This window comes from Mya arenaria, chromosome 12 (assembly GCF_026914265.1).
Source record: "Mya arenaria isolate MELC-2E11 chromosome 12, ASM2691426v1".
NCBI classification, from domain to species: domain Eukaryota; kingdom Metazoa; phylum Mollusca; class Bivalvia; order Myida; family Myidae; genus Mya; species Mya arenaria.
In genome coordinates this window covers 36525301-36543946 of record NC_069133.1, presented here as the reverse complement: position 1 = coordinate 36543946, position 18646 = coordinate 36525301, and the positions used below count along the sequence as shown (strand labels likewise).

General features: G+C 34.3%; 1 protein-coding gene across 1 annotated transcript; it reads left to right on the top strand.

Annotated features, from left to right (window-relative positions):
- Positions 1-1025: 1025 nt before the first annotated feature.
- LOC128210645 (BRCA1-A complex subunit Abraxas 1-like) lies at positions 1026-16949 on the top strand. Its single transcript, XM_052914998.1, has 8 exons — positions 1026-1097; positions 2269-2359; positions 4175-4278; positions 6794-6996; positions 8157-8285; positions 8808-8883; positions 9941-10082; positions 11973-16949. Exons 1-8 carry the CDS (start codon positions 1026-1028, stop codon positions 12707-12709), a joined length of 1554 nt encoding a protein of 517 aa, XP_052770958.1. The 3' UTR covers positions 12710-16949.
- Positions 16950-18646: the final 1697 nt, after the last annotated feature.

Below are 18646 nucleotides of genomic sequence, written 5' to 3'. Positions count from 1 at the left end.
ATTAATAATTATTTTATTCTTTGGTACTGAAATTGCAGAAAAAAATACAATGGAAGTATAAAAGAAATTCTGATCTTTGCGGGGAGCGAATCCACGCCGGGTTTGGTCAAGAAAAAACCTACATCTTTACCACTCGGCCACACCTACGCACTCATAACTTGGTAGTTTGTAAGCTTATCTATACTCGCACTCGGGCCTTGCACATCCGATAATATTGTAAGTCAATTTATGTTATTGGAGCATAGTGCACATACCTAATGTAATCCTGGTTAGAGCTACCAGTTCTTAAGCGTGCACCAGTATACAGCACTGCCACAGGGGACCCCCGTTTAACATTCCCGGGAGACGATTAGTATTTTTAGTGGTACGGTGGGGAATCGAACCGGCGACCCCTGGATTGACAGTCGAGTGTGTTACCACTAGACCACGGATCTGCCACAATATATATATAAATTGATGGCTATTTTAACGCTTTTTAAATACATTCGAAGCATCACGTGGTAATGTAAATCGACCAATCCCGCTACATTGCGTTAGAAACAGTATACAAAATCGTTGACTTCAAAGACAATATTTAAGCGTACATTTGTGGAAGGGTTCCAGCCGTCAGTATCTTAGTTTTAACACTCCCGACGATTTGACACACTTCATTTCGTAAGGGGAATAAAAACAAAATCCGGAAAAGTACAGCTTACAAACCATGAGCGAGTCCCTTTAAACAAAAAAGAACAACAGAGTTTGATTTAAGAATCAGACTGATAAATACTCATGATAATATCGTTCAACATTCATACCTGGCTACCGGAATCCTTTTCACTTTAAATATATGGATATATCGACTATATAACGTTAGGTGAATTAGTTATTAAAGCATTGAAAAACACCGCAAACAATCATTAAAATTTAAATTAATAGGTATTTATCAGGATTCCGGTAGATTTCGCTGAAATCGTAAACTTGGATAATCCGGTAATTTTTGGTATTCCGGTCAATAGAGGAATTCAGTAATTCTATGCACTCAAAAGATGGCGGTGAAAGTGACAGGAACAATTCTTGCCTCTCTCCTTTATGACAATTCATCTTCGTTCGGCAATCAGGTACAGACATATGAACACATTTTGCGAATATAATAAATGTGTTGTCACGAAAACCAATTTCATCGCTTTCAACAGTCTTTTAATTTACGATTAACTATTTTTTAAAGAGTCGGAAGTTTCATTTAATTGAAGTAACAAGTGCACATTAATTTGTTATGAAACTTAAAACACTTCTGGGTCAGGTTACCCGACCTATCGTACGAAGTAGGCGCCAGCATCCAATATAAGTATGTCAAAAATTCGAAAAGCCTGTTTCTGAAGACCTTTTTGTGTTTATTACTCATTTGACGATTTTTGTTTTGGCGACTCTACGCGTCCATATCCCACTTGTTGTTTTCCTAGCCAAGAATGACAGATCCCAGCACTTATTATTTTAAGTTGAATGATAACGGGCACCTGGTAGATGGTTAATAAATGGCGATGCTTTGTTGACAGATCGATCTGAATTTGTCATAAGTGTAATAACAGAAAGGTATTGGCTAAAAATAACTTTTGTTTTTTATTTAACAATGCCGTGTTAAATATTGTGGAGTTACATTTTGGAGTTACAGTAGAAGAATATATTTTACATTGGTATGAAACAGTCGACTAGTGGCATTTAGGGAACAAAATGAATATCCAAATGTTAAAAAAAGTTCCCTATACGCGCATTATTGTGGCTACCATTGCTAATTATGCATCAGTCAATTGTAACCACGGCCCCCCAAGGTCCTGGGAAATGGACCGTGTTTTTACCATCCCGGTGGCTCTGCAGTGCCAGGGGATATGGTGGTTTTGTATTCACGCCAAATACAGCGGAGAATGTGCCTTACTTAGGGTCCTTGGGGTGCGGGGGCATTTGGCGGGGATTTTACCATCAGTTCGTTCCAACAGGGCGGGGGTTTACCCGGGCTTGGCTAGTTTTGAGAAATATACTTGTCAACTTCCTTGAATGTAAGCCCTGTTTAAATATATTTTCTATTTTTTGCAAATCAATTAGAAAAAAAAACAAACTAGCAAATATTTACTTGCCTTTTAATTGATAAATAATTATAATGACATAAAAAACATTGTGTATTTTAGTTAAACCATGCAAAATGGGGCAAAACAAAAAGTAATGGGGGGAAAACTACCTCCCAAATTATATTAATATACAGAATGTTGTTGATAACTATGTTGTTTTTACTTACAGGTTGGGCTACTCCTTGGTGAAGTGGTTCGTGAAGTGAAGGACACCATCAGTGATTCACAGATAAACAATGTGGAAGTGGAAACAAAGATATGTAAGCCATGATTTGGGTTTCAAGCTATTCACTTTGGTGTAATGTTTTACATAGAGAATACTAGTATGAATGTAAACTGTTAACATTCTCATTTAATTTATATCATTAATGTTATTTGCTAGCTGTCTTTCTAATGATGTTTTCTCCAACGTAAGTTCTTCCTTAAAAGTCAAAAACTAGGTCAAATCTTATAGAGAAAAAATACCTCATCATTTATTGAAGATTTTTAATAGAATTTACATAAATCTTGTCTACATTTAAATTCATTTGCTTTTCTGCAAACAGTTAAACACAAACCCCAATGCAGAATTTTATCAACATCTTTATCCAGTATTCATGACTTTAGGTCAGAATATTTTAATCCAAGAATTTTTATGCCCCCGAAGGTGGGCATATTAAAATCGCACCGTCCGTCCTTCCGTCCGTCCGTGTGTCCGGCTCAATAACTCGTGTCCGGGCTGTAACTTTCCCTTGTATGGACAGATTTTAAAATAACTTGCCACATGTGTCCCACATACCAAGACAACGTGTCGCGTGCTAGACCCGTGCCCCTACCTCAAAGGTCAAGGTCACACTTAGTGTTTATTCACAATGGAGTGCTGCATATAGGACAAAGAGTATAGGTTGTCGTGTCCGGGCTGTAACTTTTCCTTGTATAGACAGATTTTAAAATAACTTCCCACATGTGTTCCACATACCAAGACGACGTGTCGCGTGCAAGACACGTGCCCCTACCTCAAAGGTCAAGGTCACACTTAGTCCTTATTCACAATGGAGTGCTGCATATAGGACATAGAGTATAGGTTGTCGTGTCCGGGCTGTAACTTTCCCTTGTATGGACAGATTTTAAAATAACTTGCCACATGTGTTCCACATACCAAGACAACATGTCGCATGCAAGACCCGTGCCCCTACCTCAAAGGTCAAGGTCACACTTAGTGTTTATTCACAATTGAGTGCTGCATATCAGGACATAGAGTATAGGTTGTTGTGTCCGGGCTGTAACTTTCCCATGTATGGACAGATTTTAAAATAACTTGCCACATGTGTTCCACATACCAAAACAACGTGTTGCGTTAACGACCCGTGTCCCTACCTCTAAGGTCAAGGTCACACTTGGTGTTTATTCACAATGGAGTGTTGCATATCAGGACATAGAGTATAGGTTGTCGTGTCCGAGCTGTAACTTTCCCTTGTATGGACAGATTTTAAAATAACTTGCCACATGTGTTCCACATACCAAGATGACGTGTCACGTGCAAGACCCGTGTCCCTACCTCTAAGGTCAAGGTCACACTTAGGTGTTTATTCACAACAGAGTGCTGCATATAAGGACATAGAGTATAAGTTGTCGTGTCCGGGCTGTAACTTTCCCTTGTATGGACAGATTTTAAAATAACTTGCCACATGTGTTCCACATACCAAGACGACGTGTCGCATGACAGACCCGTGTCCCTATCTCAAAGGTCAAGGTCTCACTTGGGTGTTTATTCACAATGGAATGCTGCATATATAAGGACATAACAGTGTCGGTTGTCAACTATGGGTGGTATTTTTTTATGTTTAGAGGCAATTTAAAATAACTTGCCATATGTATTTGACATGTAAAGGCAAGATCAACTTTTCATGTACTGACCTTGTTCATAGGTCAATGTCACAATCAGGGGCATTCGTCACATACTGTGACAGCTCTTGTTTGCCTCTAGTCCTGCTCCAAACTAAACAATAATTTTTATTTACTGCCCACTTACCACATGATTGCCATATTAGATCATTTATGTCTTTTAGTAAGCTAAACATTTCAAACATTTGCAGATGTTTATGAGAGTGTTGCCTGGCCCAATGACCTGATTTTCCATGACAGACGAGGGCAGGTTGACATGGATGAGATTACCAAACTGCTTGGGGACAAGACACGGGTAATATTTAACTCCTTAACTCAAAGCGCTCTCACTTCTTAGACTCACATATTTGCTTTGGGACTCTTAGATTTGAGATATTTTATATTTGATTTTAACAATGAATAATGCTTTCTCATTATTCTTACATTTGCCTTTTGAATTCAAACTTTTGAGGTTCGAGTGGAAACCTTGCATGATTTTTAGCTCGACTATTTGAAGAATAAGGTGAGCTATACTACTCACCCAAGCGTCGGCCTTGGTTAAGGTTTTGCATGTAAGTAACTTTAAGTCATAATCTCAGTAAATACATCATATATTGCATTGAAACTTTAGATATGCATTCCCAAATATCTAACCAACTAAAATAATGAAGTTAGATAACACTTATTTGAATTTAATGCAAATAATGGACCTTTATTATTTGACTTAGAAATTCTGGTTAAGGTTTTGCATGTAAGCACACATACAGGGTTCTCAAAATGAACCGGCCGCCGGCCTATAAAGTATTTGACCAGTTAAAACCAGAAATCGGCCGGTTAGAATTGTTGAAGAAACCATAAGGTCACATTTTTTTCTGACATATTTAATGCTGATTATTTAGTCTTTCTTCGGCGTATGTAAGAGTCTTCAGGTTCGAAATCGTATTGGTAAGAATTCTCCGTAATTCGCGCATGCGCAAGCACAGCTTCCTGTTAGAAGAAAAAACATTGCCGATGTCAAAAAAATAACATAGATGACTTTTTTCGGCCACAAACAGCCACCCATAAGTATGAATACCGTATTTCACCTTAGAGTTTGGACACCTTTAATTATTATTTTTTTGCTGTCCGCATCCATAGAAAGTTACCATTTTTAAATTTTAAACCTGCCTTTTTTCTTCCTGTTTGAATTTTACCACTTATTAAATTATCCGTAGTTATCAATTGTCATAAACTTATTTATTACGACTATACGTGTAAATCCTTCATCAAGTTAATTAAAATCCCATTAAACACCATTTTATACATGCATTGAAATGAATAAACACATTTTATCGGCCTCAGATCAAACAGTCATATTATGTGACGTCACATAACTCACAGTTATACCCACGAGGATTTCGTGGAGAGCATGGACATTGCTATGCAGGATTAATGCGTCAGAGTGGAGTTTTAGATTGTAACTTAAGTATTTCATTTCAAACTTTAATTCATCACATTAATTAGTAACCTATATCATTGAATGTGTTGACTTTTATTGATGTTTCAATAAGTATAACTGTACGATTATTGCTTCCTACAGTCTATATATTATAAAGTGTGGTACAAGTTTCAAAGTTTATTGGCAGATCGTTTTACAAAAATGTCATGTCTTTGTTTTCCTAATCCCTTGATTGCCCTTGTTGTTTCTTTAATCCTCCAATAAATATTTCACACTTCCTCTTTCTACAGGCAATAAATCGTTTAGGATAGGTCGTAACTAATTAACTTGTCACAGTGGTATATATGGTTTGGTAATCTAGTCAGGCATTGTAAAGATAAAAATCAATAATCTTCGTCTGTGAAACTTGGTAACTCTGAAAGTTATGATTGATGTCCTTTGGGTGACCGACAATTAGGTAGGCAAAATAAATTATTATTGAAAATAAATATGAGTGTCCGAACTACGGTGAATTACGGTAATTAAATACCATTGAGTAATCATCCATTTATTATAGACCTGTTGCATAAGTTAGCGTGATATTTCTCGTTTTAGTTAATATATTTGATCGATTCTTATTTTGATTTGTTTGCAGGAAACTTCAGGGAAAAAAATGGTTAAAAAATCGGTCTGAAATGAGTTCTTTTTTTCTATTTTCAATCCAAAACGGCTTAGTCAGTGATGATACAAACACTGACAGTGACTTGTCAAGGTCTTTCTCTGAATGTATGCTATGTATGACATTTCTGTATATTGTATGTGAACTTATGTACAAAACAGTATTTTTATCGACATTTTGCATTGTTGTTCACTTCAAAACTCCTAGAAAAACAGCACCCTAAATGGCTCAGATTGCAGGAAATTGCATTCTTGTTTTAAAAAAGGCCGGGGGGAGGGGGGGGGCATGACCTCATTTTGAGAACCCTGCACATAGGTTAATATCTCAGCAACTACTTGATGTATTGCATGAAGACTTTATACAATGGTACTCAACCACCCAACCTACTTGAATAACCAAATTAGATAACTGTATTTTGCAAATAATGGCCCTTTATTTCTGGTTAAAATTTTGCATGTAACAACCAAAACTTTTCAATCCTTACACTGAAAAGCGGCGGAATAGTCGAGCACGCTGTTTCTGTGATAGCTCTTGTTGTATATGAATTTGATCATTTATTGGATTAGACTATTTTATGTAATGCTTTTTATGGCCCGAAGGTTGACATATATAAATTGCACAATCCGTGCGTCCAGCTCAATTTCTCCACTCCAGTTTGTAGCTTTCTCTTGTTCTGTACATGAATGCCAGCCTTCTAGAAGCCTGTGTCCATGTTTATCCAAATGTCTCTTTCAGAACATTGTTGGGTGGTACAGTTTCCGTCGCAACTCAAGCCCAAAGCCATCGTTTCGTGAACGCCTGATTCATGCTAGCCTTGTAAAGTCGCTGAACAAAGAGGGCCCGCTGTTCACGTTCTTGCTCTGCTCGGAAAAGACCAATAAACCAACACTATCCCTGCACAAACATGACCACTGCTTTCTGCACTGTGTTGCCAACAGGTATGATGTGTGTTATCATTTAGGTCTGTTACAAAAATATCTGTTTCTGTTTCTATTGGCTGGGACTATGTTTATTTCACAACTTAATTTAATTTTTTGGGTAGAAAATTCCTTTGATATAGTGTCTGTTTCCGTTGATTTTTTTTTTTGTAATATCTGAAAAAGAGTTTAAACATTTGCTAATGTTTATGTTACTGTAAAGCATCTCAACTAACAAAAACCTTAAAAAACTAGTTTTAAATCGCCAAGCTAATGTTTAATAAAAAAAATGATCATGGACTACATGTGTATCATAGTCTACTTTATTGATGTATATATGTATGATGTTATGTGTGGAAATAAACTTGTGTTCTGTTCTGTGATAGCCATTGGGCGCTTGTTCTCAGGGATGAGTTTGAATGCACAACTCACGTAAAACGCACTGAAACTGAGATCAGGAAGTAGGGTCATTTTCAATATCAAAGGACTATTTCCACTGCAAATCATACTTGCATCGATCTTACCTTGACTATTTACCATTTTGTTCTTGTGCAGTCATCAAAATTAGACTTTCGGATGAACAAGCCCGAATTCTTATACTTTTGCACGGAATCATATTTTTGAACAAGCCCTGCTATATAAATTTCAGAATTTGAGCAAGCCCGGAAGACATTTTACCAGTGCAGGGCTTGCGGGCTTGTGCTAATTTCGACCACTGCTTGCGTAGTTCTTTGTTTTCCTTGTCGGTAGTTAGTGCAGAATTTTTACATGATTACAACAGTCTCAAGTCCAAGTCTAAAAACAGACTCATAAAAGCACTTAATTTATTAAATTGAAAAGAAAAGTCTTTATTCTTTGATGTTATACAAAAATAAGTTAAAAAATGAAGTTTTGCAATTTTGAACTCAGACTTCAGACTGTTTGTAATCTTGGCCTCTGCTATGTCCCAGAAAGTGTTAAATGTTATCCGTCTTCCAGGCAAATTATCATCTTTGTCTGGTGAAATTAATGTTAGATGCTTTTGGCCGTGTGACCTTCTATTTCTCAATTGAATAATTTGATCAAATGTTGGGTAATGTTTAAAGTACATAACTTTAATCTATTACATCAAATTTATTCAGTTTAGAACAATTTGGCATGTTTCAATAAGAATGTGACATATTTATATTCTTTTTTTGCAGTGTGTTCAGAAAGCCCCCAGAGACGGTGATCAACCTTGGTGATACAACGCACACAGAGTACCGCCTGAACGCCAGTCACACCGTGTCACAAACACGGGGGACATACAGCAGTATTATTAGACATTATGAGTAAGTTCATTAAAGATTGGTTGCACTTTAAGTTCTCATTAAAGAGGAGCACAAAGACAGGTATTTATTAATATCTTTTGCAGAGATGTAATTTGTACTCAGAATGACAGATGTGCTATTTCAGTGGATCTAACAACTCCAGTGACCACCCAAAACATGTTTAAAAAATAAATTGGTTGCGTTTAGTTGTTACTTCATTTGTTGTTAGTATTTACACTCTTCATTTCCTTCAAATTTGAAGTTAGTAGAGTCCTCAAAAGAGCTGCTTTAAAATCCTATGTTGCTTTTGCAGCATACTGCCTCACCCCCTTTGACACAAATTAGCAGCCTAAAGGGCCCCACAAACCCATCGCTGAAATGGTTTCAGCCCTTGACCTGTACAATCATATCCCTGTTATGCCATTGAGACTCATTTTTTTTTAGAGTTAAGTTAGAACCATAGATCAGTATTACAAACTCCAATTGCCATCAAGAAGTGTTAAATCCTTACTGTATCTATTGATTGCAACATTCTCATTTCAGAAAGGATGGTTTTAATCCTGTGGATCAAGTGAACAAAATACAGACAATGAATGGTGCCATTACACAGAGACTAAACGTAATTTTATCAAAAATTAAATACAGGCTGCTAGATTTGAATTTCTGTTGGCCATTTTGATATTATACAAGTCATTTTAGCACGTGGCATTTCGTGCTGACTGAGGATCTGCACACAATATCTTAAAAGTGGCACTCATATTTAAAATCAATACATACACATTAGAGCTGCAATGATTCACTGAAAACTCGATTTGAATCGATTCTGATATCAAACATGTTCGATTATTTTCGATTAGATTCATGTTTGACTTATTGCTGCTATTTAACATTTAGTTGTATATTTTAAGGTTGTTTAATCATTGCAATTGACAGTGTTTCACCAAGAACAATTTTAATTAACAAAACTTCATGTTTACAAAGTTAAATAAAAAAAAAACCATCACACACTTAACACAGAAACTATCTGTTGATAAAATTTTAATAAATAACAAAACATGACATGGTTTTGTTATTCATTTAATTTTAATTAACTGATATTTTCTGTTATAAATGTGTGGTGTTTTTTCTGTACATGTCGAATTTGACAATTTGATGGACTTCACGTTCATACAACATTGATGAGGTGTTTCCTTTTTAAATGCTGAATGAGATTAGTTGAGCTGCCAGAATTTTGATAACTTACGTCATCGAAGTATATTTTAAATGTTGCTTTTTATATAAATCCCTTGCTGAGCCCGAAACATGCCAACTTTAGTATTTTAGAAGCATCATTTAAATGTGGGAACGCCATGTTACCAGGCTAGTAAGAATGACCCTCTATTACTGATTAGATGCCAGATTAACTATTAACCAATTGCACACCGCGTAACAAAAGTCGACATGTTTAGAATGCGGATACAATGGGCCATTTTGTTGCATGCATGCTTAATATGCAGATCATATCAAATTTTGAGGTTCCTGTATGGAATCGGCGAATTTTAATCTGGTTTTTCGATGCATCAGAGCGAATCTTTGCACCTCTATACACATATATATAACAGATATAAAATTTGAGTGATAAACCTTTAACTTCTTAATAAATATTGCATTTATGATTTACCCTTTTTATTTACCAGCACATACAACAATCCTTCCTTGAGAGTGAAAACATTCGCTGTGATCTTGAAAAGGAAGTTGAAGAGCTACGGGAAATGGCCATCATGAAGAAACTGGAATTGGAGCATCGCAACAGGCCAGTGGAAGCTGCTCGTGGAACAGGTGGGTGAATACATAGGATTTTTTCCTGAATCATTTAAAATGGATACATAGCACATACATATGCAACTCATGCAACAGATTATATGTGGTAGGATTTGTCTCCCTTATTTTGTTTAAAATTGGAGAATTAGTATGTACCAGGGGTAGTAACTCATGCAACAGGTGGGTGTATATGTAGGATTTGTCTCCCTTATTTTGTTTAAAATTGGAGAATTAGCATGTACCAGGGGTAGTAACTCATGTAACAGGTGGGTGTATATGTAGGATTTGTCTCCCTTATTTTGTTTAAAATTGGAGAATTAGCATGTACCAGGGGTAGTAACTCATGCAACAGGTGGTGTTTATGTAAGATTTGTCTCTCTTACTTTATTTAAAATTGGAGAATTAGCAAGAACCAGTAGTAACTCATGCAACAGGGGGTGTTTATGTAAGATTTGTCTCTCTTACTTTATTTAAAGTTTGTGAATTAGCACATACCAAGGAAACTCATGCAACAGGTGGGTTTATAAGTAGGAATGGTCTCCCTTTTTGTTTTAAACTTGGATAATTAGCACACCTCAGGGGGAGAAACTCATGGAACAGGTTGGTGTATATATAGAATATTTTCCCCTTGTTCTGTATAAGGAACACTGCCACAAGCTTGGGGCAGAAACTCATGGAATTGACTGCCATGAATATAAGGATTTGCCTCCCTGGATTTAAAGTGACTACCTAAAGAAACTTGACCCCAGACCAGAGGGAAAGTAATTCTTGGAATAGCTTGGTGGTGTCTTCAAATAGCCTCCTTTTCCTCAGTATATTACTTTGAAAACAATATAGATTTTAATAATAACTTTTTGCTTTATTTAACACTTAACTTTTTGTTTAAGGGTACTTACACAACCTTAATTCAGCAATTAATCTAGTATGAAACAAAAGAGAGTACTGTGAAATCATTAATGTTCGTGGGCATGAAATTTCGTGGTTTGCCGAAAAAAAACAATTTCGTGGGTACTTGAATTCGTGGATTTTCATATTTGAAAAAAAAAAAAATCGAAGATGCGATCGTCCTAGATCGTCTGCATAATATCCACGCACTGGCCCGTGATTTCCGTCTTCTACGTCACTCGGTTTATGACACTCGCTAATGTGGTACGACATGCCAATTAGTGCATATACCCATGTCACTTATCGATTTAATTGGGAATAAAGGTAATAAAAGAAGATGTACCCTGGTTATAAATACAGATAGGGGAAGCCATTGAATGCCAATTAAGAATTTTGCAAACTGTGAAAACACCGAAAAGGTGCGTATATTGTCACGTTCGGTGCTTAGTAACCTTCAATATACTAATAATCGATTAATTATTTTATTGAATAAAAAAATCGAGTATGGACACTCATCACGCACATCTTGTAAACTTGGAGATTTTCATTAACAGCACACGTTTAAACACGTGCTTATAACTGTCATTTGCTGCATAAAACACATTTAATTGATTTAGTTCATTATTTGTTAAAGGCAGATTTAATATATTAACAGAATAATGATCGTAAGTTATACAGTGAGACAGGTTTTAACACTGTATACTGCGACCTCTGTAAAGAATATACTAGAGTATGTACGTAACAAGGCAATTGAAAAAGTAAATAAATGGTTTACATTTCGTGGGATCTTGAATTCGTGGATCACCCAACCCACGAAAACCACGAACATTAATGCCCCACGAACATTAATGATTTCACAGTATCATAAAACAAATTCACAGACTTAATTTTTTTTTTTTTTTATGGTAACTGTTTATCATAAAGTAAAAAAAACCCATCAAAATGCTATGAAGTCATCAGTTGCATGAAGATATTTAAAGGTTTGTTTTAGAAATAATGAAATTATTCATTCCATTATATCAGGTTCATCAAAGACAATAAAGCAGCCATCGGTGGACGAGCTTCTTTGTATGGATGATTCAGACTCAGACGTGCCTTCACCGAGCCTTGTATCGGGTCACGACCTGATGCACGCAGTGTGTCCAGACACAGAAAATTACTATAATGTGCAATCGGACAAGAGAGATCACTCTCATATTTCCCAGCCTGAAAACAAGCCAGTCTCAAAGTTATCCACCCCTGTCATACATTTACGGTCAAGGTCATCGCCTGTGGATATCGTAACTAGTCAGAGTCAAGTGACTCGAACCAGGAGCCGATCAGGTGACAGTCACGATGCAAAGAAAACTGAGCAGTGTAAACAAGACGATGCGAATGAATTTGGCAATCAAAATTTTAGTAAATCTGTTGGCAAAATGCCAGCCGATCCTTTTGATTTTGTAAACAAAGAATTGAAAGCAAGTTCTAAATCAGTTGACAATCTTACTAGTAATAGATTTACTGGCCATTCAAAGGCAGGCAATCATCACACTACAGGAAGAATTGAAACTCGAACACATTCAACAAACAAACATGGTGCTTCAGCCAGGGAGGACGTGGTTAACCCTTTGTATGAAATGAAAAAGCAAGTGGAGGGAACCAGTGGTGTGAGTAAAAACTGTCGTAAGGAAGCAACCAGTCAGCATTTGAACAATGACTCGAACAAAGATTCGTCGCAAGACACCTACGATATGGATGTGTCGTCTTCGCCTGTGTATTAAGAGATTTAAATGTTGCCATTTTAATGTACATTTCACATGTTTCATTTTTTTTTTTATTATTGTTAAAAAACAACACGTTATGAAACAGTATTTAGTTGATAAGTATTAACCATTGTTATTTTGTTAATAATTTTTGTTCTGTTTAAGGTAATACATCCATCATTATTACAATAATTTTTCCTCTTTATTATTTTAGTTTAAGAAGTTTAAGTTTCATTTAAGTTTCATTTTAAGTCACAAAATGTTTGGTTTGAATATATTCCAAGTGTTCACAGAGAGTTTTGTTTACATAGAGATTGCGTTATATAAGAAACAAATTAATATAACTAATTGCTATATAGTCATAGTAAAATGTTGTTTTACAACCACTCTTTAAAGCTGCACTCAAACAGATATACCACTTTTACAACTTTTTTATTTTTTGTCTTAGAAAGGGCACACTTCTGCGTAGATATCTGCAAACTAATGATATAAGACTGCTTACAAAACATCAGATCAACATCAGATCATAATTTTTCATATTTCCGTTTGAAAATGAATGTTTTATTGCTTAAACCGTTATTAACGGTTTAAGTAAAATGCATAAAACATAAATTTTTGAAATTAAATATAAAAATCTGCAATCTAATTTTTTGTCACCAGTCTTATATCACTGGTTTCCATGGGTTTTCGCAAAAATTGGCTCGTTCCAAGACAAAAAAAACAACAAATGTCAAAATCTTCATTCTGTGAGAGTGCAGCTTTAATATATGAAATCATGATAGTAGCCTTATTATGGTGTTATTCTAAAATATAATTCATTTGAAATTAATATAATGGTTAATCAATATGAATTTAACCATGAAAATAATATCGATGTCAATATATCGAAAATGCTCTAACACATCTTTGCATCCTAATGATGGATGGCTAACCTTAACATAATTTTCAGAGTATTGGTGATTTTAAACAAAAAAAACTGGTCTAAATATTTGTTTTACTTACATACAATTCACATTATATTTTCAATTTCATCAGACAGACTTGTAAAAAGGTGATTTATATTATATATTGGCTATTTCATTATATTGTTGCCTGGAACAGTGTCTAAAACATCTTAAGTCATTTCTTAACCATGTTCCATATTTAGAGTGACACTCTTATTCAAAATCAATACATACACATGTACAACAAACATCAATTTTGACTGATAAACCTTTAACTACATACTAAATGATAATTTATGAAAACTATTAATTACTGATAACAAGATTGTAACTGTGTATTTAATATCAGAAAGTGCAAAAATGTTAAATAATTGGTGAATGGTAAACGATTTACAGTGGTCTTCTGTAGTCCCATAAGGTAGAAATACCTTGTTTTATGCTAATTTCTTTCAAATTCAACCCGGTATCTTTCATAAGAACACTTGTTTTCGACATTTTATATTAATCATTTTTGGAATTTTGAAGCAATGTTATTAATTGTGGTAAATCTTATCTGGGAGTAAGAGTGCATCTTTAAGTAATTGAAATATCTCACTGGTCATTTGATAAAATACTGGACAATCTCCGACATATACTAAACATTTGTTTTTGACTATTCAGAATTCCTTTAATTTGACAATAAAATATTAAAAAATAAATGATTAAGTTATGAAATGATTTGATATGTTTTATGAAAACTAAACCTATCCTTTATGATTGCTGTCAGGTAGTTTAAAGATCAGTTATTTGTTAAATATGTGTTCATGCATGTTTCATTGATGTTAAGTACAGAATTACATTTTACTTTCACTGTGTTAATCAGAGCTACAGGTGACTTTTTACTTAAAGTATATATTGTACGCCTGTACGTTATTTCATCAAGTACAATGTAGGGGTGAATGTTGAATCAATTTAACACACCTGACAGGGCTGACTTCCCTTTGTACAATACAAAAACATAACTTTCAGCAAGAGAAATCATTGCGTAGGAGTTGAAGTGAATGTACACTGTGTACTGGCCATCTTAGATGCAGTCAAAATTGTTGTTCTCGAAGCAGTCGTAAATTGATTGTAGTAATGGTACGCCCTTATAACAATTTGCATTTGTACTGCTACACACAGATGTTTGATATTATCTGGAAATTAGAACTTTTTAAAGCATATTTATGCCAATTACGACGCTTATCTGTAGCTCTGGCTTATGTGCCATCATTATTGTTACTGTATTTTTTAACTGCATCTTTGTAAGTTTTCAAGAACAGATAAGGACTGATAACTAATAATTATCATATGTTTCATATACTGCTGAGCCATGGTTAATACTCTTTATTTTCAAATAAGATTCTGAAGAAATGGGTCCTTTTCGATTTTGCAACTGACGAGTATGAATTTGGAAAAACAACATTTTTCTGTTGTAATACAATATATTTTAACACTTCAACATCATGAAACATTTCAGCCCATTTTGATTTTTGTATTTTTCTTGGTTATTGAACAAATAATATTTTTCCATTAGTACTGTAAAATATTTGTTTATTTATTACATTGTTTGAAAGTACCTGTTTTTTAGTTCGACTATATAAGAATATGATGAGCTATACTACTCACCCAAGCGTCAGCATCGGCATTGGCGTCACACCTTGGTTAAGGTTTTGCATGCAAGCAATAGGCCTTTATTATTTGACTTAGAAATTCTGGTTAAGGTTTTGTGTGCAAGCATACATAGGTTAATATCTCAGCAACTACTTGAGGTATTGCATTGAGACTTTATACAATGGTACTCAACCATCCGACCTATATAATTAACCAAGTTAGATAATTCTAGTTTGCATTTAATGCAAAAAATAGGCCTTTATTATTCGACTTAGAAATTCTGGTTAAGGTTTTGCGTGCAAGCACACATAGGTTAATATCTCAGCAACTACTTGAGGTATTGCATTGAGACTTGAAACAATGGTACTCAACCATCCATCCTACTTTATTAACCAAGTTAGATAACTCTAGGTTGCATTAAATTCAAATTATGGCCCCTTTTTTGACATAGAAGTTCTGGTTAAGGTTTTGCATGTAACTACTTTTAAGTCAATACCTCAGCGAATACATCATGTATTGCATTGAAACTTTACACACAGGCTCCCAACCATTTAACTTCTTCTTTAATCAAGTAAGATAACTCTATTTTTCATATTTTATAATTTTTGCCCCTTTATTATGCGACTTAGAAATTCTGGTTAAGGTCTTGCATGTTAGCACACATAGGATAATATCTTAGCAACTACTTGATGTTTTGCATTGAGACTTTATACAATGGTATTCAACCACCCAACGTAATTGAATAACCAAGTTAGATAACTGTATTTTGCAAATAATGACCCTTTATTATTAGACTTAAATTTTCCATGTAACCACATTTATGTTAATATCTCAGCACATCATGTATTGCATTGAAATCTAATCTAACAGTGATCCATGCATGTTTCGCCAAAACTTTTCAATCCTTACACTGAAAAGCAGCCAAATAGTTGAGCAAGCTGTCTCTGTGACAGCTCTTGTTATTATTATTGGTTGTCAAAGTTGAAAAGGTAATCAAAGGCCAAGTTACTCAAAGACAAATAACTAACTTGTCAAACATGAAAAAAGATGGCCAAAAGTGAAATTTTGATAGAAATAAGCTTACTTTTGATGAAGTATTCACAAATTCTTTGTATTATTTTCAAACAATAAATCATGATTAGTGGTGGAAATATTGTGATACATGGTGATACTTTTTTTTCCAACAACACTCAGCTTTTTGCCTGGAAATTGAATGAGCATTACATACAGGGATTGCTTTTCCTTTGATATTCATTACCTTCTGTATAACATTTATATCATTACACAACATATTTCCCTAGTACATGCATAAGTATTTTTATGTATTTATATTCTTTTGATTTTATGCTGCAGTGTAAATAGTTCAAACCTATCTTATAAATCAAGGAAATCCTTTTGCTATATTCAACATTTATAACTGCAGCACAGTCTCTTACATTTAATATACTCCAACTTTTATAGAAATTTGCTATCAGATGATGCAGTATAGTTTGTCAGATACAAATTACCATTTATGTTTAAAAAAAATGTTGTGTTCAGTATCGAAGATGGAGGCCATGGAATAAGTTTAACGTTAGTCAAGATCTGTTCACAGTTACACTGTATGTTTAGTAAGTTTTTTTGTACACTTTCTATGTTTTGTTATGCTTAAAACATGGTATTAAATCCTAATAATGTATAAATCTTAGTTATTTCTATGGCGTGAGGCTTCAAACATATGGATTGGTGTTTACAATGGATTAATAAAATTCAGTCAAAATTATATTGTATACAAAGCAGTATATGATAGATTGAAATTTAAGAATATGCTTAAGTGATCAATATACCTGTACTAAGTATTCTTGTGTTTTAAGTGAAAGTAGACCATTTTAAAAACTTAAGACAATCTATAAGCAAATGAGTATTAATTTAAGCAAGACTGTTGAAACCTCAAACAGTGTGTTATATTTATAGGAAAGAAAATAAAAAAAGAGAAAACTAGAAATTTCAAAATCAGAATGTAATAAAACTTCTGTCAAAATTCAATTAAAACATGGCCATGTTTCAAAAATCTAAAAACCCTTCTAACTCTATGCTCTTGTTTCAAATTCCATTTCGTGAAATATCAAGCATAGAATCATTGTAGAGTGTCTGGATCTGAGTCTGAACAGTTCCTCATTACTCTGTATTTAAGTGCAAAAAAATCCATTAGGAAGTAAACAATTTTTTGCCTCCAATACCCTTCTTGGTCATATTTTAACAAATCTAAAGACCCTTCTTCCTCGGTTATAAGCTGTTATACCTTTAATCACAACTTTAAGTCTGAATTACAGGCTGTAATAAGAATCAGACTTTTTGCGCTTAATACAAAAACAATATTAAATTGCTAAAATTTAATATGCCAACAAATGCTGCAGATCATACAGAATGTTATGTAGGGGTTATAGTAATGGTAGGCGTGTGTATGTGTTCGTCCTGGCAATCTTGTGCGGAGCATAATTTAAAAATATATTTATGAAGTATTTACTTCAAAGTTCATATACAGATATTTCTCATTGAGGAGAAGTGCAAGTGCACAAGAACCACAACCCTAGGTGTATTTTCTTTTTAGTTATTGCCCTTTGTTTACATATTTTTGTCTGGAGCATTACTCAAAAAGTCATTGAGATATTGACTTCATTCTTCATTTACAGATATATATCATTGTGGGAAGGTGCAGTGCACAGGAACCATAACTCTGGCTGCAGTATTGTTTAGTCATTGCCCATACTTAATTTTCATACCTTTATATTGCTGGAGCATAACTCAAAAAGTCTTTGCGGTATTGACTTCAAACTTCATATACATATCATTGAGGAGAAATGAAGTGCACAGAAACCACGGCTCTGGCTGCAGTATTTCATGGATTATTGCTTTTGTTATTTTTTAAATTTATTTTTTGTTCCGAGCATTTCTTGAAAAGTTTTAGAGGTATTGACATTAAACTTAATTATTATACACATAGATCTCATTTAGGTGAAGTGCAGTGCACAAAAATTATGATACTGGCTACAATATTTTTTGAGTTATTTTCCCTTTGTTAATTTCATACGTATTTTTTGTCTGGAGAAGTTTTTAAGGTATTGACCTTAAACTTCATATAATAATAATAATGATAATAATAATAATAATATCTTTATTTTAAGAAGGTGACATATTAAGATCATGTACAACACTACAGAATCTTATTTTCGATATGGCCCTCTGAAACAGAATGAAAATATGGCAAATAATCATAAGACAAACATGAAGACGATGCTAACAACGATGACGATGATGATGATGATTATAAGTATGCTGTTGATGCTGACGATAATGATGCATATGATGACATGATGATGATGTTGAATCAATATTAGAC

Coding starts and splice junctions, on each gene's coding strand:
- LOC128210645 (XM_052914998.1), top strand. CDS start 1,026: ATGGCGGTGAAAGTGACAGGAACAATTCTTGCCTCTCTCCTTTATGAC. Junction 6,997..8,156: donor CTGCACTGTGTTGCCAACAG/GTATGATGTGTG, acceptor CTTTTTTTGCAG/TGTGTTCAGAAAGCCCCCAG. Junction 8,286..8,807: donor AGTATTATTAGACATTATGA/GTAAGTTCATTA, acceptor TTCTCATTTCAG/AAAGGATGGTTTTAATCCTG.